This window comes from Eschscholzia californica, unplaced genomic scaffold (assembly GCF_041429995.1).
Source record: "Eschscholzia californica isolate CP2 unplaced genomic scaffold, dmEscCali1.0.p SCAF_6, whole genome shotgun sequence".
In the NCBI taxonomy this organism is placed as follows: Eukaryota; Viridiplantae; Streptophyta; class Magnoliopsida; order Ranunculales; family Papaveraceae; genus Eschscholzia; species Eschscholzia californica.
The window spans coordinates 32,156,806-32,179,832 of record NW_028238483.1 but is presented as its reverse complement, the minus strand read 5'-3'; the positions used below and the strand labels follow the sequence as shown (position 1 = coordinate 32,179,832).

Below are 23,027 nucleotides of genomic sequence, written 5' to 3'. Positions count from 1 at the left end.
ATATAGGTTTAGATATATTTTTGTTTTTGCCCACTATTTTTCTAACATTTTAGCCAATTGATTTATACTTCTTTTTATGTTAATAAAGACATGTTCTCTTTTTTAGACATTTGATTGGATGATGGGTTCCTCAATTCTTTATTACAAGAAAGAGATTCATGTGTTTCTTTAGGGTTTTTGAGGTTTATACATTGAACTTGGTACTATTTTAGGTCATTTTTTTGCAAATAGTTAGTAACTGTATCAATCTCATTTGGGTCATTTTGGCCAACCTTATATTCCACTTCATTTCAATCCCATATAACAAACAGTATTCATCCTTCTCTCTCTCTCTCTGTAGAACACATATTATCATTCACTCACCAACTCTAGAGTGACCCACACCATGTGCCTGTGAGGTCATTGTCTTGACCCCGATAAGCCGATAACTAATTAAAATCGCTGTTTTATATATCAGTGGCGGATCTACTGTAAGGCCAGTCCTTGATAACACATAATGTACTATCAAAGATCGAGAATATAAAAATCTAGCTCTCCTACAATGAGATGAAGTTTATATTATATTGATAGCGAGAGCATGATGTTGGGATCAATTTATGAGTTATTCCCTCTAGACCTTTTCACTTTGAGACTCTAAACGTAATGACCTAATTTGTCGTCTAACTTTTAGATGTTTTGTTTATCTTACTAATCATCTTGACCCTATAGTCTAATTGTTCTTGTTTCAAGTTAGTACTTTTTTGGATAGCTCAGTTACATGAAAATCTATGTTGAGCTGAATGATTATATAGATGTCAAATAGGAGGTGCCTATAGCAAAGAGAACCTTCCATCATAAGAAAATGGACATCATACATTTTGTCTTTTAATTTAATTAGAAATATCTGGTAAGTAGGATTATTATTTTCAATCTTTGTAATTTGGTTTATCATTTCAGAATTTCTAATTATGCAAATTTCTACCATTATAAAAATCTATAAATACTTGTACATCTTATCGGTAAAATTACCTTTGCTTTTCATTTATTATCATCGTGTCAGAGCTCTAATTTTCACAATAAGAACTTGATCGTAGTACATATGTATCATTGAAATTACATTAAACTAGTTAAACATAAAGCCCTACTCCCTCTATCTTTCTTTCCACCTCTTTTTTATTGTTGAAAATCTCTCTGTCTCCTACTTGATATGAAAATTCATAAATCAATCTGAAGAATAAAGAGGGGTTCATGTTCAAATACTTTTTTTTTTTTTTCAGAGTCAAAAGCATAAACATAATTGGAATGTCTTGTCTTATCTTGTTTGTTTATCTTCTTAGGATTAGGTCTAAAAATAATAGAGGTTTGATATATATTGGATGAAATTCAAAACATTGTGGAGACATGAAGTCAAATGTTTGGTCAAATACTTTGGACCCCATTATCCATTCATCATCTTTTCTAATTTTAGTGACTTAGAGAATGAAAGAATAGTAGTCTAATGGTAGATAGTTGGTTTGCACCATGTCTATTGTGTACCATATTTTGGGGCCTACAATTTAAATCATTATATATTGTGTGAACCAATCCATTTATCTAAGCAGTCAAGCAGTTTGCAGTTCAATAGTGAAATGGGGTGGGCCTCATAAACCAGGGTTTTAGTCCAACTTAACTATTAACATTTTTATTTTATTTTTATTTTTTTGTTGAACATTAACATATTTATTTGATTATGAAAAGAAACGATGTTTGAAGATGAACTGATTCGTTAAACTACCATTCGATCAAGTGCAAATATCGTTGTTGTTCAAAATACATGCATATATAACAGTTGGGCGTACATATGGTATATGTGAGGGTGTCTGAAGATGAATGAAAACGAAAAATTAGGTCATTTAAAAAATAAAATGTGTTTAGGGTTTTTGGTGTTATGTTTGATATGGAGAGGATTTTTGCTTCATTTTACTATAGTTTGTGGTCCTTAACATCAATCCAACCTCAACGAATCCGTTGTAGTCTAGTTGGTCAGGATACTCGGCTCTCACCCGAGAGACCCGGGTTCAAGTCCCGTCAACGGAATATAATTTTTTTATTTTTTATTTTTTTTGCAAATATATAAATTTGATTTGGTGATATTAATTTTAAAATTTAATTCATGAACATACTATAAAACTCTCAAATCGTCACAATCCCCATTTGGGTCTGAAAAGCACTCCTAATTTGATTTAACTTTTTCTAGGTTATATCTATGCTTTGATAAAATCATCCTAACATTACATCACTAATCTAATTTTCAAAGTGGGGTAAGAGATGTTGGAACCATGGTTGATTTTGGATGGGTTGAATTGTTCAAATATTCAAACTCAGGAAATAAATATGGCATCGAGTCCTTCTCCTCGGACTCTTAAGTTTGGAAATAAAATCCACTCAAATTCAATTCTACATAAATTTGATGTTCTCATTTAAAATTTTTTTGGTTAAAATATAGACTCAGATGCAAGATGGGTCATTTAGATTAGGGGTGTATTCGAGTCGAGCCGAGCCGAGTAGTAAGATGTTCAAGCTCGGTTCGTGTATTTGACTGTCGAGCTCGAGCTCGTTCGAGTAATTGTTCAAGCTCGGTTCGTTTAAGTTTGAAAGAGTTCGAACTCGCATTCTTTCAAACTCGTTTATCAAAATACTTCAAATTAAAACTTCCTAAATTATCAAAATATTTCAATAATCATTCGTCACATACAATAATAATGATTATTGATTCATATTCCGATAATTTTTTATTGGTTGATATTTCATGTACAAATTTGAATACTAATAAGTAATTATGTACTACAATATTATAAGAATATGTTAAACGAGTTGTTCACGAGTAGCTCGTGATACATTAAAGAATAATCAAGCTCAGCTCGTTTACATAAACGAGCATGATATTGGGCTCGTGTTAAGCTCGTGCTCCTTAATATTCGAGCCGAGCACGAGCAATAGTCGAGCCGAGCTCGAGCAGCTCGTTAAGAGCTCGGCTCGTGTACACCCCTAATTTAGATTGAGGTTGTTTTGCCACAAGTAAACACCCACATCCGGCCGCTCAGGTCATGCTCAAATGATATAATCCTAATGGTTGTTAAATTTAATGAGTCATCAAACTGCGTGTGAAAGTGTGAAACTCCTTTGATTTTAACCTTCAGATGCATTTTGGGTCTGAGCCATATCTATGGGTTTTTGTTCTTTTCGCCCATTTTTGAAGATCTGAGGACCCAGATCGCAACCGACAGTTCCATCTCATGAATCGTCATCTTTACTCGCCCAATGGTCGTCAGATGTGTCCTTATGTGCACAGATCTTTCCCTAAAACATTTGTATATTTGATTTTTATAAATAAGACCCAAATCAACTCCAACTTTAATTCTACTTTCCAAAACATCAAGCATTATTAGAAGTTCATCTTATAAAGTATAAGAGGACGTTAAGAGAGTTTTCAAGGAATTTCACAAGTAAGTTTGATCTATTCGCATAAAAACAAAGGTTCATGTATTTACAAGTTCGGCTTCTGATTTGATGTATCATCTTTTCGAAAGGTTGATTTTATCCTGGAAGAAAAGCGTCAGTAACTGTATGGTACTATAAAAGGCTTTAGAAAAGAGGATTTCCTTATCTCGGTTAACATATCTTTTTCTAATCTTTTGATTTTTACTTCTTTTTCATTTATTTGTGGGTTAATTCTGTTTTGGCCTCCAATTTGTGACCAACTCACCATTTTGACCCCATAGGTGTCCGGCAGTCCAATTTAGTCCCCAAGGACCAAATTTTTTACGAAATTATCTTCGAGGGTCAAAATGGAATTATTCCTGAAAAAAGGTTAAGGCATAAAAGCCACATCACCTCTTTCTTTCTCCTCCACTTCACCTTATCTCTCCTCCATCACACCACCTCATTTCCACCTCACCTTTCTTCTCTGACGAATGGTCGTCGACCGGAATAAAAAATCCTGGTCAGCCATTTGTAACAAAAAAATAAGTTGCTTTCTCTCTCTTCTTCTTCTTCTTCTTTTTCTTCTTCCTTTATCTTTCTTCTTCCTCCTTTCTTCTCTCTTCTTTTCCCTCAATCTCTATCTCTCTAAGTTCCCCTTCGATGGCAGAGATCCCGGCGAAGGGGAACAGCGTCGACAGAAGGGTTTCCAGATGGAAAATCCTTCGTCTTCACGAAGGGCTTCCAGATCTGGAAGCCCTTCATGAATAAAGGGTTTCCAGGCCAGAAACCCCCATACACGAAGGGTTTCGGATCTAGAAACCCTTCGGACGACCTTGTCCCCTTCGCAGAGATTTCGCCGACGAAGGGGAACTTAGAGAAACAGAGAGATTAAGGGAAATGAAAAGAGAGAAACGAGGAAGAAGATAGAGAAAGGAGGAAGAGCGAAGAGAAAGGAGGATAGAGAAAGAAAGAAGAAGAGAGAGAAAGGAAGAAGAAGAAGAAGAAGAAGAAGAAGAAGAGGGAGAAAGGATGGAGAATTTTTTATTTTAGTTTTAAGGTTAAAGATGGCAGGCCGGAATTTTTAGTACGGCCGGCGACCATTCGCGGGAGAAGAAAGGTGAAATGGAGAGGAGGTGGTGTGATGGAGGAGAGATAAGGTGAAGTGGAGGAGAAAGAAAGAGGTGATGTGACTTTTATGCCTATAACCTTTTTTTTTTCAGGAATAATCCCATTTTGGCCTCCGAGAATAATTTCGTAAAAAATTTGACCCTTGGGAGCCAAAATGGTGAGTTGGACACAAATTGGGGGCCAAAACGAAATCAACCCTTTGTTTGTTTACAAAGTCATTTTGATATTTCTAATTAACAAGTGTATTGATTTTAAATATGTAATCTCTCTTTCCAATCTTAAGTTTGATAGTGAGATTAGGGGTGGGAATCGGTCCGGACGGGCAGGAAACGGACACTAACTCAACCGGTCCGGGCGGAACGGACACGAAACCTAAGTGTCCACTCGGACATGCGGACAAAACGGGCGGACATTTCGGATTTTTCTCCAACAAAGTGCCCGTCCGTGACCGTTTTGATAGTCGGGCAAACCGGGTATCGGTCGGACGGACACCGGTCACTAATGAACAAATAAAGAAACTTTTATTCGAAATTTAGATGTTTAGTCGCTAAAGACAACTTTCTAAAACTCCCACTTTACAATTCTAAAAAGTAAATGAATTCAAAATCGCAAGATAAGCATTGAGATTTCTCATGGATTATGATCGGTTTCTATGCTTCTTCTCATGGATTACGACCGGTTTATTGTGGATTCTCGGGTTATTGATGAGATACTGAGATTTTGGAGGAGATAGAGACTAGAGAAGTAGAACGACGAAGACAAAATTAAGAAAAGTGATTTCTAGGGTTATTTATTTTTACTCTTGAAATCTAATGGTTGTAGCTAACTCTACAAATCTAAAGGCTTAAAATCAATCATATAGACGGGCGGGTATAACGGGTAGGATAAACTGACGGATGTGAGCGGGTTCGGTCGGGCGGAAGATATAAGCGGGCGGACTCGATCGGACCACCGGGTAAGGACCTATGCCCGCGTCCGTCCGCTTAAGATCTTTCGGTCGGGCGGGTACGAACCGATTCGGACATCGGACGGTCACGGATCCTTCGGACTCGGACGGTCGTGGGCGGGTTCCGGGTTTCCGGGCCAAAATCCCACTCCTAAGTGAGATTATTGAATCATCTATTATAAATAAAGAACACTTTTGATTAGGAATATGAAATTATTATTTTCCTTAGTTTTTTTTTCCTACTAGTTTGGGAGAAAGTGTTTTCGGTTTGATTTACATGTTGAATCAAAGTAATAATCAATTACACTAACAACTAGGTTAAGTGATTTGCTGAGTCAACTCGTTGAATTGGTACATTGAAATCAACATCTGACAGAGTCAACTCATTGAATTGGTACATCGAAATCAACATTTGACAGAGTCAATGAATTGGTACATCGAAATCAACATCTGACAGATTGGTCAACGCCAAGCATGAAACTTTACATTCAGTTCATTTTGAATTACCATATGTCACATTTAAAACAACCACTCAGCCTTGTCCTTGGAAAGAAAAAATTGAAACTAAACATAAGTGTCATTGTGGTCGAACAGTGTAAGGTGGGTGTAAAAATGAGTATGCCATTGGTGAGGAGTGATAGAAGGAGGAAGAGGAGGGGGCAAGGGTAACATGGCTTTCTTGTGGTGGAGAAAGATGAAGGTCACTGTCCATTTGAAAACTAGCTATCAAACCATGTACTGCTCTCTTGATCTCTTTGTGCTAATTGAGTGATGGGACCAATCTTATAATTTCTTATAGACCAACAAATCTAATTCCCCAATTTGGAGATCAATGTAGGCCTTATTCTCATGTGATTTTGCACAAGAGTAAAGATTTTTCTTGATTTGACGAGAGACTGAAAATTTTGGAACTCCCAAGTGATATCCAAATTAACTGTGATAGTCTTATGCTATAGTGTCTAGAGTTTGCATGGGTTGTAGGTTTATGCTCAAACTTAATAAATACTGAGATTTTTTGGGTGGACCTTGGAACATTCACTAAGAACAAAATCTTGTACCTGTGAGGTGGTAAAAGTGAAGACAATATCAATAACTACTAAGGTTTGAGGCGTCACATTAACAACTCTATCAGAACCCAACATATATATGTAGTATATTACATAATGTTTTGCCATATTAATTTTTCAACCAATAAAAGTATTTCTCACGAAGAATGGGATGTTAACTTTTCAGATAAAAAGACAAGTTTTCACTTTTTAGTTAAAACTCCAATTTTTTTGTATAAAATTCCAGAAATTTGTATTTTGTTTGGTTAAAAACTCAATATTTTTTTGAAAAATGTTGCAAAGTTATCGAAGGGTGCTGTAAAGTTGTTGCAAATCATTGCAAACTAAAAATGTACCTAGGAAATTGAAGCTTCAAATAGTTGATTAATCATTTTTCAACAACACAAAACAAAACAAAGAGTTTGGACTAAATTTCCATTAAATCCAGAAGGCATGTCCAAATCAATGGCAAAATGATCATGTATTTTCGTATTCATATAACAAATAGGCCTCAATCTAACATTGAGTAATAACATGTGTGTCTCTAGAGTTTAAATGTGATTGATGCCAGATGAGATAGAATAGAAAAAAAAATGAAAGATCTCTATGTTGTTTTTTTTTCTTCTTCTCTTTGAAGGTCCCTATGTTGAGTTGGACTACAAATTGTAATAGTAGTATTTTTTTTTTAAATTCCTCTTAATTGTACTGTTTATGATTGACTAAGAAAGGGTGGTACAAAAAGTAGTTATAACTTGAGATTTGAGAGAGAGAGAGAGAGAGAGAGAGAGAGAGAGAGAGAGAGAGAGAGAGAGAGAGAAAGCATTTACTGCCTCACTTTTTCACTAGTAATGTCTAAGCCTTAGAACATGGGAAATGACTTTTGTTCATCAGAGCCAGGCTAGATGGAGAAATAGATACCACCAGTGTTCTCAACCTCACCTTCAAATGAATTCTTACTTCCATTCGAATTTAATTAGGACCACATTGGAGTCCCCTCCTTGCCTCCCTTTTCTCTCTCTTCTCTCTAATATTGTACTCCTCTTCATCAATAAATGTAAGTACAGTACAACCTCACTATTACATATCTATGTTGGAGTATCATAACTTTCTCATCTACTAACTAGTTGGAGAATTTGAAGTCAAACTGCAGTCCTTGATCTCGAGTTAATGACTTCAAACTTTCAAATATTAGAGTTAACTTTTTCACATATTAGAGTTAACTTAGTTACCCCACCACCATTTGAGTTAATTTCCACCATTTGGCTTAGTGAACACCCACTCTACATACTGGAGGTGTCTAAGTTCGATCACATATATGGAAGTCGAAATCTACTATTTATTTGAGTTTGCTAGAAAATAAGATGATTTAGGATTAAGTGGATTATGATGTCCCATAGGATGGTCTTAAAGGTTTCTATATGGCATTTAGGACTCAATATGTCTTTGAGATGGTAGTTATATTGAGTTTATCTAAATTCATGATGTAATATGTTCATGATGTACCCATGTCATGTAATGTTGTAACAACATTATTTTGTATTTTGAGGAAAGTAAGGTAATGGATCTAAGAGCATCTCGACTGCAAAACTCAAAGACAAAATTTTAGTTTTATGTGTTTATGACTCGATTAAAATTATCATTCATATGTGGTAAAATAGAGATTTTTCACTTTTTTATGCCTCCAATGCAGATAGATATAATTTTGTAAAGTAATATTTAGTTATTTTGAAAATATGTACAACGATTAGATTTTTGTTGGTTTAAATTTTAAGATGGATGAATTTGACAATTAAAGACATATGAAGATAACACTCTAGAACTAGAGTGTCTTCTTTAGATACCTTTATTTTACCAGAGACTTGTGATGGGGGGCGCGGGGGCCAAGTCGTGCGCTATACAAACCCCCACTCCCCCATCGGAAGAGCCTTTTTTTTTTCTATTTTCTTATTAACACATTGATTGAACAAGGAGGTCTACATGTAGCACATATTATGTATAAAAGTAGTAGCTTAGTGGATAACCATGTTGATTTAGTGAAAACCACATACGTTTGGGTCGCATTTCTAGCAATTTGTTTTTGTAAGAGCCTACTAAACAATTTACATGTTTAATCTATATTTTGAATCTTCTCTTCACTATGTTTACTTTAACACATAATTTAATTTTCTTAGTATAACAACTACTTGCGCAACCAAGTGTTAGACCTATGACGTAATATTCAATAATTATTCTCTGAGAATTAAACTTGTAACCTTCAAGATTTTAGAGTTTATATCAACACTACCAACCAATTGAGCAACCATATGTTAACCTATGAACAATACTCAAGTGATCGATCTAAAGAAAACAAATCAGGTTGGTGACTCGTATAAAACAATTCTACCCCTTGATAACACACAAGTACCTCTACTAGCAAAACAATTATGTTAAGTTTGTGGCCATCCAACTCAAAACCAATTGGCAATGAGTAGAGAGGACCTATACTTTATATTCTTGGTTGCTAGTTACCCATTCTCCCGTGTGGGACTATTCTCACACGCCCCCTCACGTGTGGCGTTCTTTGAGCCTAACACGTGTGTTTTTTTCTTTACGGGTGACGTGGAGCACGCGTGGCTTTTAAGCCTATCACGTGTGGGCCTAGCTCTGATACCATGTTAAGTTTGTGGCCATCCAACTCAAAACCAATTGGCAATGAGTGGAGAGGACCTATACTTTATATTCTTGGTTGCTAGTTACCCATTCTCCCATGTGGGACTATTCTCACAAATTAGAGTGATACAATCACAAATAATTTAACAGTAACTAAACAATATGGGTGATAAAATCCTTATGGTCTATTTTAATATCACTTCGACGTCTGAAAAAAGAAAAAAATGTATGTAGATGAAACTATATAATTAGTATAACATTACTCGGGATAGACTAGAGTTAAATCAATTCCAAACTATATAATTAGTATAGGCCAACGTTTTGGGGAAAGCAAAATAGTTTCCGGGGTGTGAAAACTTGGTCAAAAATTGGTCAATTTTGTTTGACAATTTTATTTAGGGGAAAGCAAAATAGCTTCTCCACCTCAGCTCCCTCGCTCTCCACCTCACTTCTCTTTCTCCACCTCATCTTCTCTCACCCCACCACTCTCTCTCTTCTCCGACAGGTCGCCGGCCGGAAAATTTTCCGGCCGGCGACCATTAAAAAAATAAAAAAAAATTCACCCTCTTTCCCTCCTCTCTCTCTCTCTCTAACAAATTTTTTTTTCTTCTCTCTCTCTAGAACAAATCTACAGAGAGATCTGTTGAAGGTCCCGAACAAGACCTTCAACAGATCCGTTGAAGGTCCGTTCGGGACCTTCAACATATCTGATGAAGGTCCCGAACGGACCTTCAACCGATCTGTTGAAGGTCCTGTTCGGGACCTTCAACAGATCTTCTCTCTCTCTAGATTTGTTTTAGAGAGAGAGAGAGAAGGAAAAAAAAATTTGTTAGAGAGTGAGAGGATGGAAAGAGAGTGAAATTTTTTTATAATGGTCGCCGGCCGGAATATTTTCCGGCCGGCGATCTTGTCGGAGAAGAGAGAGAGGTGAGGTGGTGAGAGAGAGGTGAGGTGGTGAGAGAGAGTGTGAGGTGAGGTGGAGTGTTTTTTTTTTATTTCCCTTTAAAATTTATTTCCCCGAAAAATTTCTAAAATTTTACATATTCTCTTTAAAATTTTACACCCCGAAAACTATTTAGCTTTTCCCAAAGCGCTGGCCTTAGTATATCATTACTCGGGATAGACTAGAGTTAAATCAATTCCAATCTTAGAGTAGTCATCTAATATATTCAATTATTAATGACAAGTACTATGCAATATATACCCTTTGGTTAAATTGTGGATCCCACATCCCAAAATTAAGGTCATTATCCATATTGGAATCAATTCAGATTTATTAAATTTGAGCTTAGCCATGCATATAAAGCAATTTAATTAAGAGATATGAATTATTAAGAAGATTTTTTTTTTTGATGAAAGGAATTATTAAGAAGATGAAGTGGGGAACTAATAAAGGTAAGCTTGCCGGGTAGTATGAAGGTGATAGATCAAAGTTTAATTATTAAACTAGCTAGAATATCCAATTTGATGTTTAAACTATACAAGAGAATGTAGAAGCTAGTACTTACAAAACCTTGTCTAGTCAATAGTCATCTGACATGATTTCATAAAATAAAGATAACCACACATTTGAGATGCATATCTATCAATAGATAAATGGATGTTTTCACCCTAGATTGTTTTTATTTGTTCCACCCCAACACCTTCTCAAATATGACACGTTATTCCATTTAGTTTTACGCTTCATTTAAATTTGTTGCTATAGTCTAGCTTGAGAAAAAATATTTGGTTGTATTTGATATTAGGAAAATAATTTCATGAAAATAAAAGATTTTTAATGAAAGTCTTCAACGAAATTTATTCCTTGGAAATAAGAGTTATTTTGTTTGGTTGTCATTTATTATTCTGTAGAATTACAAACTTTGTTATTTAGTTGCCAACTAACTTGTACGAATATAATATTCAATTAAGAACTTTTATTTACTCTTTATGTAGTCAAAATGACATTTCTACCTTTATGTTGTTAAAATTACATTTTCACCTTCATGTTGTCCAAATTACATTTTTACTTTTTATGTTGTCAAAATTATATTTTTATCCTTATGTTGTCAAAATTATTTATATTTGTGTCACTTTGCTAACTTAAGAATGAGAATGTCAAATTGTTAATAAAACAAGATAAAAATGTAACTTTGACAAAGTTTGAATCAATAGAGACTTTATTAATATAAAAAGGTAAAAATGTCATTTTAGTATAAAAGTGTAGACAAACTATTTTTACAAGATAAATGTAAAAATGTCATTCAAACCACAAAAGGTAAAAATGTCATTTTAGTATTATACGAGGCTAAGAATGTCATTTTGACAACATAACGATAAAAATTTAATTTTGACTACATAAAGTCAAAATGTCATTTTGACGACTTGGTAAACATGTCATTTCTTGAGAAAGTCAAAAATGTCATTTGCCCAATGTATTAGTAAAAGTGCGTTGTGGTAAATGTTTGGGTAAAAATGTCATTTTGAACATATATGAAGATAAATATTAGGTTTCAAGTATTTGAATATATTAAAATATTTTTATTTTGATTTTTGACTTTTCACGGAAACTAATTCCGATGAGGAGTAAGGAATTAAAAGTGGGTTATTTCATGGAAATAGGTTCTCTATGGAATTAAAGTCATAGAATTATACTTCGTACCGAACGATGGAAATACCTATTTCCACGAAAATTGTTTTATTTCCATGGACATAGGTGATATCAAACACAACCTTTGACTTTTTACTGATGAAGATGCAATATTTATATTAAAAATCGAAAGGGAAAGAATAGATAAAAGGAAAATACAAACAAAAAAAAATAAATATCTTTCAGAAACACTTTCTCACAACAGGAACACGTCCAAACTAAACATAATAACATAAAACAATAGTTCGTTTTAGCTCTTTATAGGCCTGCAAACGGTAGTTTATCGGATATAAGCATATCCGTATTCGATATCCGATAATTATACAACAGATACTATATATCCGTATCCGACTCCGATAATATTAACGGATATCGGATACTATCTGATATCTGAAACAAAATCAAAATTTTAATTTTACGTTAAAGTTAATTTTTAACCATTAGATCTACATAATAAATCTCAACCATACATTTTGTATATTATTATTAATAAAATTTATATATATATATATATATATATATATATATATATATATATTTTCACTTATCGGATACAAATATTTATCGGATGGGATATTGGTGTATCTGTATCCGATATCTGATAAGCAGATTACCAATAAGGAATATCTGAATCCGTAGTCGACATCTGAAAATTCGGATTTTTTAAATTCGAATACGGATACGAATCGGATGTCGAATATTCGAATAGCTATTGACAGGCTTAGGTCTTTGTATGTGCGAGACCTCAACTAATATTTCTACCTCTAAATTATCTCATAATCTCATGCATGTCTACATAAAGTGCTTCAAGTGGTTTAAGATTACAAGTCCCTAAGTTGTTGATATTATTGTAAGAGTTATTTCTCAAATAGCCCCCAACTTTGTGACTAGCTTCCTGCTTATCCCCTATTTTATCAAAAATATCCAGATACCCTTCCTTTTTAGTCACCGTTATAACTCCGTTAACTAGTCTGCACTTCTTTCTCCTGTATTTTATCTCCTCTCTCTGCCACCTCATCTTCTCGCCCACATCATCGTCTTCACTGGCGAAGATCGCCGGCAGACCAATTTTTCTGGGCGGCGACATTCAAACATAAAACAAAAAAAAAATCATCTCCTCTCTAAAGAAAAAAGCTTTTTTTTGAAACCTTACCTCTCTCTAGATTTGGTGAAGGGTCTGCGAACAAACCATTGAAGGTCTGCGAAAAGACCTTCAAATGGTCTGTTCGCAGACCCCCTAGATCTGGTTCACCAGATCGAGAGAGAGTGAGGTGAGGTTTTTAGAGAGAGAATTTCTTTTTTATGTTTGAAGGTCGCCGGCCGGAAAATTGTATGGCTGGCGACCTCCGTCGGTGAAGACGATGAGGTGGCGAGAAGATGAGGTGACAGAGAGAGGAGATGAAATGGAGGAGAGAGAAGTGATGACTAGTTAACGGAGTCATAACGATAACTGAACAAGTGGGTCATCTAGATATTTTTGATTAAGTAGGAGACTAGGCAGGAACCTGGTCACAAAGTTTGGAGTTATTTGAAAAATAACCCTTATTGTAACTAAACTATCTATGAACATTAAAGGCAAAAGACTAGAGAGGATCACTTGTTTGGGAACCTTGGGGTCAAACCTGCAAAGGGTCTTATAGATAACACATGGGTGATCTGCAATGTTAAGATGAACTATCAGGTATAGGTCCATTTGTGGCCCCAACAAGACTGAATCAACAACACAACAATCAAAGGCAATAAAAAACCATGGTACTGTACACTACAGTACCTACATTATAGTGAAGAGAGACAAATAACTGTATTAACAAAGGACATTGGCACATTGCCACTTCCACTTAACATTTTCTCAGTGTTCGATTCTAAAAAAAATTTTAACCCCCACGGGCGGTATTGATCCATAAATCACTGGTAATTACACAATTTAGAGCCTATAGAATCTAACTCATTGAATAAGGGTTTGCAAGAAAAGTTTTGTCGAAAATCTTTGTACTTAACAGCGAAAATAATGCATATAATGTACAATAAGGCAAAATCCGAGAAATACATTGAGAACGATAAATATTTGCATAGAAATAAGTATACATAGCAATTTGCTAAAAAAAAAAAAATAGTACACCTTGCAAAATAAAAACAAGAAAATACACTAAAATAAGATAGACATTTTCTCTTGAAGTGTGAAAGGGTTAGTAGAAAGAAACCAAATTGCACATGTTTTTGTGGTGAATGGGAAGTTGAAGAATGCATCAGACACCATTAATACTAACAAATCCAATGTGACAATAGAACCCAAAATTAACCAATCCCAAGGAGAACAAATAAATGAAGAATAAGATATACCATTATAAGAAATTTTGGGTTTATAGTCTTCCAATTTGAACCAAAGAAACAATCAATACTTCATCTAACCATTAAAATATGAAGCAAACCAGAAAATTAGGTCTATGTTTTCCATCTAAGGGGACCAAACTGGACAGGTGTTTGGAAACTTGAAATTCATATATTCAAATCCTAGATGATAGTCACTTAGCAACTATGATAATGAGAGCCAAAAAGAAATTCAAAGTTTTTCTTTCTGCAAGTAATTGAATTATAAAGAGTCAAGACAAGAATAGAGAGAGTAAAGGATCAAAGAAAGAAGGAATGAAAATAAACAATATTTGTTCACACCAACCTGAAAATTAGAGAGTGAGAGAGGGGCCATGATGCTATTAGGAGGTGCAACAAGAGAGATTAAATCCAATAGGGTTGGCTCCCAGCATGTCCTTGTAAATACATAGACCCCAAAACAACCATGGTCTGTTTTATGCCCCCACACACCCACATGACTCTGTTTCTCTCTCTGTTTCAATCTCTTTCTCTCTCTCTCTAACCCTCAGCCACCTCTTCCTCTTTCTCTCTCTAGCTCAATCCATAAATACCCAATGCCACTCTTTCCCTCCTCATCACACTCACATCTCCCCCAAATATCCTTTACACACAAGCACATTTTCTCTCTCTCTCTCTCTACCTCTCTCTTTCCTATCAATACCCAAATTAAGCTTCCTTATTTTCTCTTCTAACTTGCTTTGAACCACACAAGTTCTTTATCTTTCATAAACCAATTAAAACTAAAACAATAATGGCAATCAGGAAATCAAACAAACTACCTCAAACAGCAGTCCTTAAGCAAATTCTTAAGAGATGTTCAAGTTTTGGTAAGAAACAAGGGTATGATTCTGAAGGTGGTCTTCCTGTTGATGTACCCAAAGGTCATTTTGCTGTCTATGTTGGAGAAAATAGAAGTAGATTTATTGTTCCAATTTCCTTCTTAACTCACCCTGAATTTCAAATTTTACTTCAAAGAGCTGAAGAAGAATTTGGATTCGATCACGATATGGGTCTTACGATTCCTTGCGAAGAAGTCGCTTTCCGATCTCTAGCTTCAATGCTTCTCAGATGATGATGATGTTAATGATGACTTACCCACATTTGATTTGTTTGGAGAAGGAAGTTGGTAAATATGAAGATTAAGTTGAACTTCATCAATTGATTCAATAATTCTCCTTCTTGATCATTTTTCTTCTTCTCTTTTTTTTAACCCTTTATTAGGGTTATTTTTATGTTGTAATGGCTTTGGATTTATGAAGCAGACATGAAGATTTGTATATTCTTAATTATCTAGTTAGATTCATGAGAGATTTTTCTTACAGTTTGTGGTGCTTGTGTGTGCCCTGTAAGAGACTGAGGAAAGTGTTCATGGTTTAAGTAAATCAATGTTAATTTTGTGCTGATCTTTCTTTCTCTCCCTAGCTGTCTGTTAAATTTCTCTCTGACCCTCAACTCTCATAGATACGTATATGAAGAAAAAAAATCAATTGATCCAAGGCTGTAGTTGGAATCTTAGAGCATCTTTATCTGATACGACGTAAAACTCAAGAAAATACTCCAACTCTCATAGTATCACTTGAGATTCTCTTTCATAAGTGACAAAATATTTACTTGCAAGCAATGGTGTTGGAAAGCCTAAATTTTCCAGCCAGTGAAATTCTTAGCATACTAACATTTTTCATCTCCTTTAGTTTTAGGGCCGGTAATTATAAGGCCCAAAATGGGGAAGTTAAAGAGAATCAGGCCCAATACTAAATAATAATGAGGAAAAAACCCAGTAGGTAAAAATACAATTTTACCCTCCAAAATGAAATTTTCCGCCCAAATCAGCGTTCTGAACATTTCTGAACAATTCTTGGTTTGCTCTCGACAATTTTGTAAATTTCTGAACAAAACTTAATTTGTCTCAACAATTTGTAAATTTTTGAACAAATTCGTTTTTGCTTAGACATTGTTTTGCCAAAATATTTCACATTTTTTTCTTTTGCATTTTACATAGACAAACAAACACAAACATTTTGGCTACAACATTTTTCGATTTGTCTTGTGAAAAAATAAATGGTTTTCGCATTTTCTGTTTTGCTTTCGACATAAATATAAAGACTAAAGCATTTTTTATTTGTCCTTTACAAAAATTAAAATGTTATGCATATTATCCTTTGTATTTAACAAATCCGTTAACGAACAAATAATATTTTGACTAATACATTATATATGTTGTTAAGAACATAATTATATATGACGCCAACATTTTATAATAAGTCGGGACATTATTATAGATATTGTCAACATTTTATAATAACACAATGATATATGTTGTCAACATATAAGGGTAAAAATGGAATTATGAAAAAAATATGTTGCCTTGTTAACAACATAATTACATATGTTGTGAACATTTTGAAAAATGTTAAAAAAATGGGTTTTTTTGACATTATTATTTTTGAGTGGGTTTTTTTCTTATTAGGGTCTAGATTTTTGGGTTTTTCACTCATTTTTTCTTAGTTTTATCTATTGTAAGTCTCCAAATATTTTATTTATGGATTACTTTATATTTTATAATTTGATTGAAAAATTTTATTTATTAAAACGCTACCAAAGAAAGTTTCTTATTAGTCAAAGCCTCAAAGGGAAGTATTATAGGTTCTTTTTTTGTTATAGGACCCTCCCCTTTAAAACCACCTCTCATTTTTCGGTTTTTAGTTAGAAGGGCCTCTCTCCAAAGAAGGGCTTAGTTCGAGGGAATAGTAAAGTTGACACTGTTAGATCCGCCTTTAAGTGAAAAACTTGACTTAACCAAACCCCAACTTCCTTCCTTCTCCTTCATCTTCTTCTTCATATTCTCATTCATCTTCTTTGTTCATTTCTTTATCCTTCCTTCTCTCTAATCTCTCGCACCAATCACACCCTTCGAACGAGCATTAAACGCTTTCTCTCTCTCTTTCTCTGTGTTTAATTTTTCAAAGTGAGTGTAAAAACCTTCAAAGTAAATTTTTATACCATAAACAAAGAAGGCCCTTATAACGAAGCTTGGTCAATGAGAATGATCGATTAAGGGGTTTAAGGGTGGTCTTTTTAACCAAAGGGAGATGCTAGAGAGCCCAAATTTTTTGGGCATTTTAGTGCCCAGCTGATGTGGAATCACTAAAAGACAAGGTTTTTTCAAAGTTTGACTACGGTGGGGACCGCTTTTATTTCTAAATAAGGAAATATGTCACCCTCTAAGTACCAATTTCTAAGTCACTCTATCATTTCCCTTAACCAAAAAGGGGCTTAAGGGGTTTAAGGGTGGTCTTTTTAACCAAAAAGGGGCTTAAGGGGTTTAAGGGTGGCCTTTTTAACCAAAAAGGGGCATATAAAACTGCTATTAGTCAAAATATATATATAAGAATAGCAGTTGGTTGTGCATCTACTCTAAGAACTCGAAGGTCATAGATTAAATTCATGATAGAGGTGGAAACCGCCATTTATTGACTTGTGTTAAAGGATATAAACAAAGTAGGGTCTTTTTTATAGTCTTTAGATCCCATGATGTATTTGATGACGGTAGTTGACGAGCTTATTCAATGGTGGATTCCTTGAGGCATCCTAAATTTTTGGGGAATAAAGACTTAGGGATCAAGATTGACTTGGGGCTAAATTTATTTTTTCGTCAAAAAATTCACTTGATTGTTATGAGCCCCCTAATCTTCGTCTTCACCTCTCCTCCACCACCACAACTTCCGACCACCACCATTTCCGACCACCAACCATCCTTTTTTTCCTCACTCTTTTTCTCTATCTTTCTTTCATTGTCTCTCTTTCTATTTGTCTCTTGTTTTATCTCTCCCTCTCCCCCTCCCTCCCTCCCTCCCTCCCTCCCTCCCTCTCTCTCTCTCTCTATGGCACTCTCTATGTTTGTAGATCTCACTCTCTCTCATTGCTGATCTCTCTTGCTCAATCTCTGTCTTTCTCTTTGTAGGTCCCAATCTCTTTATAGATCTATCTCTCTCCATAAACCCTAGACCTCAAGGAAGATTTCAGACTTTGTGGTTGGTCGACCACGAAACTCTTGACGAAAGTTTCGCCATAAACCTTCCTCGAAATTTGATTTCGGTGAATGAAATTGTGTGTGTGTGAGGGGGGAGGGAGAGAGAGAGAGAGAGAGAGAGAGAGAGAGAGAGAGAAAGAGAAAGAGAGAGAGAGAGGTAGAGAGAGGCAGAGAGAGAGAGGTAGAGAGAGGCAGAGAGAGAGAGAGAGAGAGAGTCAGTGAGAGGGGGACCTAAAAGAGAGAAGAACATGAGGAGATGAAGACGAGGAGGCAAACAACAACAAATTCAATTTTTGGACCCAAATAAAGATGCCCCTAGATCAAATCTTGTTAACCAAAATCTTTATGACCCGGAGACTTTTCTTTATATCCCAAAATCGCGGCCTATTCAATTCATGTATTTGTTCATGATGTATCTACCATATTGAACATAATAGTTCTTAGTATTGTAGTGTGGTGCTCCTCTTAAGAGGTTAAGCACCCTTCCCTAGTGAGGCCTTTTATAACCGTGAGGCCCAGGTGTGCTAAAGTGGACAGTATCACTAGCAGCCCGGAAGGCTGGTCCGCACCATCCTATAACACGTTATCAGCACGATTCGCTCTACTGTGATGTGGTCTTTAGAGGGTTGTAAAGCAATCCCACATTGGTGGGAGACAGGAGTGTGGAGCCTGAACCCCTACTTTGGACTTGCCCTAACAATGTAAACTTAGGATATCCCCACTAGAGGATCACTAAAATAACTATTTTTCATGTTATCATGAAGTTCCAAATAGATTCTCCAATTTAAAGCTCTAAAAACAGGATCACAGGTCCAAACATACTTGGGTAGATTCTCAGAATTTCTCCAAAGAAACTGCACTTTTGAGCAGTATATATTAGTGCAGCCGCTTGACTGTGAGATGAAACTATTTTACATGTGATTCAGTGGAAATGTTCTTTGGTGTTTTGGGTCAAATAAACAAATTAATTGTTGAGATACCAGTTCGCTGGTGTTAATATAGTCTAATGCTATATATGTTAGTATGTATCGTTTTTTCTAAAAGAAGTTCAATCGTAGTCATTATGGTTTTAAGATGACATGATGTAGAAATTATAAACTATAACACAAAACAAAAGGCAAACACCGATAAAGTTTATCCCACATCTATCTATATATTTATATGGAGAATCTATGTTTTTTGTTTTTTGGACTTAAGGGGTCTATTTGCATATGCAGGTGAAGAGTATTCTGCTTAGTGAGGATATTTTTTTTAAAAATGAAATATGTGATATCTTCACTATGAGGATAGTAGATTTGGAAGCTAACTTTTTAGTGCATGGAAGCAACAATAAAGAAGGTACACAAAAGAAGGCTATATTGTGTGGTTAGATTGACATCCTCAATCTATTTTCTAGCCCTACCTATACTTATTCTCCTTTTGGTACTAACCACACATAAGTCTCTGTCACAATCAACAGCTATATACAAAAACTACTTCTACCAACTTTATCTTCATACCTTCCCCAAAAAAAACTATCTCCTATAGCTGTCAACATGTACAATTACTCAATCTTCTATTTGATGAACTTAAGATATACAATAGATCAAGTTTCTTGTAGTGGATTGGCCATATATTAGATCTATCACAATTTTCTCTGACAGCTGGCAAAGATTTCTCTCGTGTAAAATGACGGTATGATGAGACATATTGGTTATCCTTAACCTCTTTACTGACAGGGGCGGAACTAGGATATCAAGCTAGAGAGGGCAAGTTTAAAGTCTCTATAAAGTAAATTCTACATATAAAACGTGTGCCCCTTACAAAATACAACACAAGGCAAATTTATTAAGAACATCCTTTCACATCATGATTTTTAAATTTATTTTAATAATCTAAATAGAACAATAGAAATAATCTTTTGACTCAAATTTACAAATTAGCGTAACATTAGATAATTATATTGAGTAACAGAATATCGATAGATCTTTGTCAATTATTGATGTAGAACGCAGCGGAAATTAAAGAAGACGATAAAATTAAACAAAGAACGATAAAATAACGATGAAATAACTCTAAATACTTAAAACTTTATTAAACTTCAATGGGGTTTCTCTTCAACTTGAGAATAATGGACAAACAAGATATCCTTTTATAGGATTCTGGACTTTCCTAGATAGACTTGAATTAGACTTTCCTAAATAATTAAAATACTGCAACTTCCTAAATAACTAGACTCAAATCTGGACCTTTCCAATTATTGGAAATACTAAAATAACATAATTTCCTAAACCTAAATTCTCTAATAATCATACTAAAATTGGGACTTCCTAAAACTATTCTCCATGGCCGGTTAGCCCTTGGCCCGGTTTGGTCATGGAAAAAGCCTCCACGCCGGGTGCCCCTGCATCAGCTTCCCCTTCTCCCACGAGGTTCGTCCCGAACCGTTTCGACGAAGAAAATAATGTGAGCCGCCCGTATACGCTGAATTCCGCCATGGCGATTCGTAATTCCCACTTCAAACGAAAGTTGCCGAAAATCTGTAGAAGATAATGATGGATTAGGGAACCCACTATAATCTGGACCCCGTGAAGCGCCGAGATTCGCGAATTCAACAATAGTGAAGAACCATCCAACAAATCGCGACATCGACCGTCATCTTTTAGCTTCAGGAAAGAAATCACAAATACGACCTTCTTTCTTGGAGAAACAACAATGAATGTCGTCTTCCATTCCAATATGAATACCACCTTTTGTCGTTTAATAACGACCTGAAATAACCTAACAAGGTTTTGACTATCAAGTGAAAAGGCGAATCGTGGGGAACAAATAAAGATTAACAAATTACTTGGTTCCCAAAGAAAATAACGATAGATTTTTGTCGCATTCGGAACTGTCTTACCCAATCTCAAGTTGGCTCTTGTCTCACCTTTTAACTTAGCTGTAGATATGTCAATCGTAGCTTCACGTGACAATTCATCAATCGCTATAGCCTTCCTAACACTCTCCACCATAAAGGATTCTTCAAAAATCACATAGAACTTAGTAATTTCCTGAACCACTCTATTGAAGTTTCCACTTTTAAGTAATTTCGTTGCTTTTGGATCCAAATCTGGATCAACAGATCTCAAACCCCTAATTTTGGACAATATGAATTTGGTATAATCCTCACCCAACTGTGTCAATGACAAGATTTCTTCCAAATACAACTCGATTTCCTTCGGATCAGGACCTTTTGTAGTTCCAACAGAGAGTAGGTTCTTACTATAAGAGTTAATTTCATATTTTAATCTACTCAATTGCCTATACTCCATATATTTCTTCAAGATAAGCGAACCTCGAGTATCACATTCCTCTTGAAGCTCACATATGGCATAAAGAATTCCATCTTCACCACAAAGACTCTGCAAAATCTCAGCATTTTCTTCAACAACCAAAACAATATCCCTAAACAGCTTTGTGAAACAACCGACAAAATTAACTTGATTAATTACTCCACCATTGTTGTGTTCCTAAAGTTCCTCTAAGTGCTCAAATTCTGATCTATAGCTGAATGCAATTACTTTCTTTAAATAAGAAACATAAACTTGTAATCCTTCATCTTCAAGACCTAACAGTGAAAAAAACTTAATAAACCGTAAAATCGTCGTATGATCACATTGATCTACGGCAGAAGACAATTTATTCCTAACAATTCCTTCAAGTTGTTTCGTTGATGAAAGAAGATGTTCTCTCTGTTCAGATCCAAAATCTTTAAATTTCTCATCGATTTGTAAAAATATTGAAACATATTTGGCCGCTGATTCATAATCTTCAGTTTCTAATGCTTTTTGAACACCATCAATATAATTACCTCTTTCAACAATAGCATCAATTCTAGATAAAGTAGATTGAACACAAGATTGAACAAGATCTAATTCTCTAACTTTTCCACTTACCTGAACAACAAGGTCACAAGTTGATCGAACATTAGTCAACATATAATCTGAATCAGCTTTAACAATCGCCAAAACTTCTTCGGATTTCTGCAAATTAATGAGTGTTTTCGCAAGATCTGTTCTTTGTGATAGTAAATTTTCGAGTTGAACATCGATGCCTCTTTGATAAGCTATGTATTCGTGAAGGAGACGAGTCATTGCTCCTACATCAGTAAGATTACGAACATGTTCTAGGGCTTCTGTACTACCAAAGTTAACTGAAGAAACTCCCTTTTCTTCTTCTTCTTTGATGGCGGAATTTGGAAGCACTGTGTTTGGTGGTTCGTCTTGAATTGGTAGAAGTATAATCTTCTTCCGAAGCCAAAAGAATTCAAAGGTGTTCTCGCGGCATCTGTGAACCGCATCCACATCATAAATCCATGGTTTGCCTAAGATGAGATGACAGTTCTCCATGTCAACAATATCACAACAAAGGTAGTCATGATAGTGGGAACCGATTGAGAACGAAAATATGCATTGTTGACTAACTGCCAATTCGTTTTTGTCAGAAACCCAACCGAGTTTATATGGGCAAGGGTGGTCGTAAGTAGGAAGACCGAGTGCTTTGACTAGGCGAAGTGATATCATGTTTCCTTCGCTACCATCGTCAATAATAAAGTCACATACCTTATTGTTGATGGTAAGTCTTGACTGGAAAACGTTATGTCTTTCCGCAGGATCCAGAGGTTTGGGAAGGATGGAAGAAGACCGTTGAAGTGGTGAATTCGGCGGCGGTGAATGAATAGAGTACGGAGGTGGTGACGGTTGGTATTGACGAGGAGACGGTTGTGGAGGATTTTCTCGTGCGATTTCTCCCGGATTCCAATGATAA

The 23,027-nt window shown here is 35.2% G+C and overlaps 1 protein-coding gene, 1 non-coding gene and 1 pseudogene across 2 annotated transcripts; 2 read left to right on the top strand and 1 right to left on the bottom strand.

Annotated features, from left to right (window-relative positions):
- The first annotated feature begins 1,982 nt into the window (after window positions 1–1,982).
- TRNAE-CUC (transfer RNA glutamic acid (anticodon CUC)) lies at window positions 1,983–2,055 on the top strand. The gene has a single exon. It is a non-coding gene; the product is annotated as a tRNA-Glu (tRNA).
- Window positions 2,056–14,543: 12,488 nt separating this feature from the next.
- Window positions 14,544–15,612, top strand: LOC147533628 (protein SMALL AUXIN UP-REGULATED RNA 12-like). The gene has a single exon (XM_086650818.1). The coding sequence runs from the start codon at window positions 14,961–14,963 to the stop codon at window positions 15,279–15,281; it is 321 nt and encodes a 106-aa protein (XP_086506944.1). The 5' UTR covers window positions 14,544–14,960; the 3' UTR covers window positions 15,282–15,612.
- Window positions 15,613–20,978: 5,366 nt separating this feature from the next.
- LOC147533627 (conserved oligomeric Golgi complex subunit 4 pseudogene) lies at window positions 20,979–22,609 on the bottom strand (annotated as a pseudogene).
- Between the last annotated feature and the right edge of the window lie 418 nt (window positions 22,610–23,027).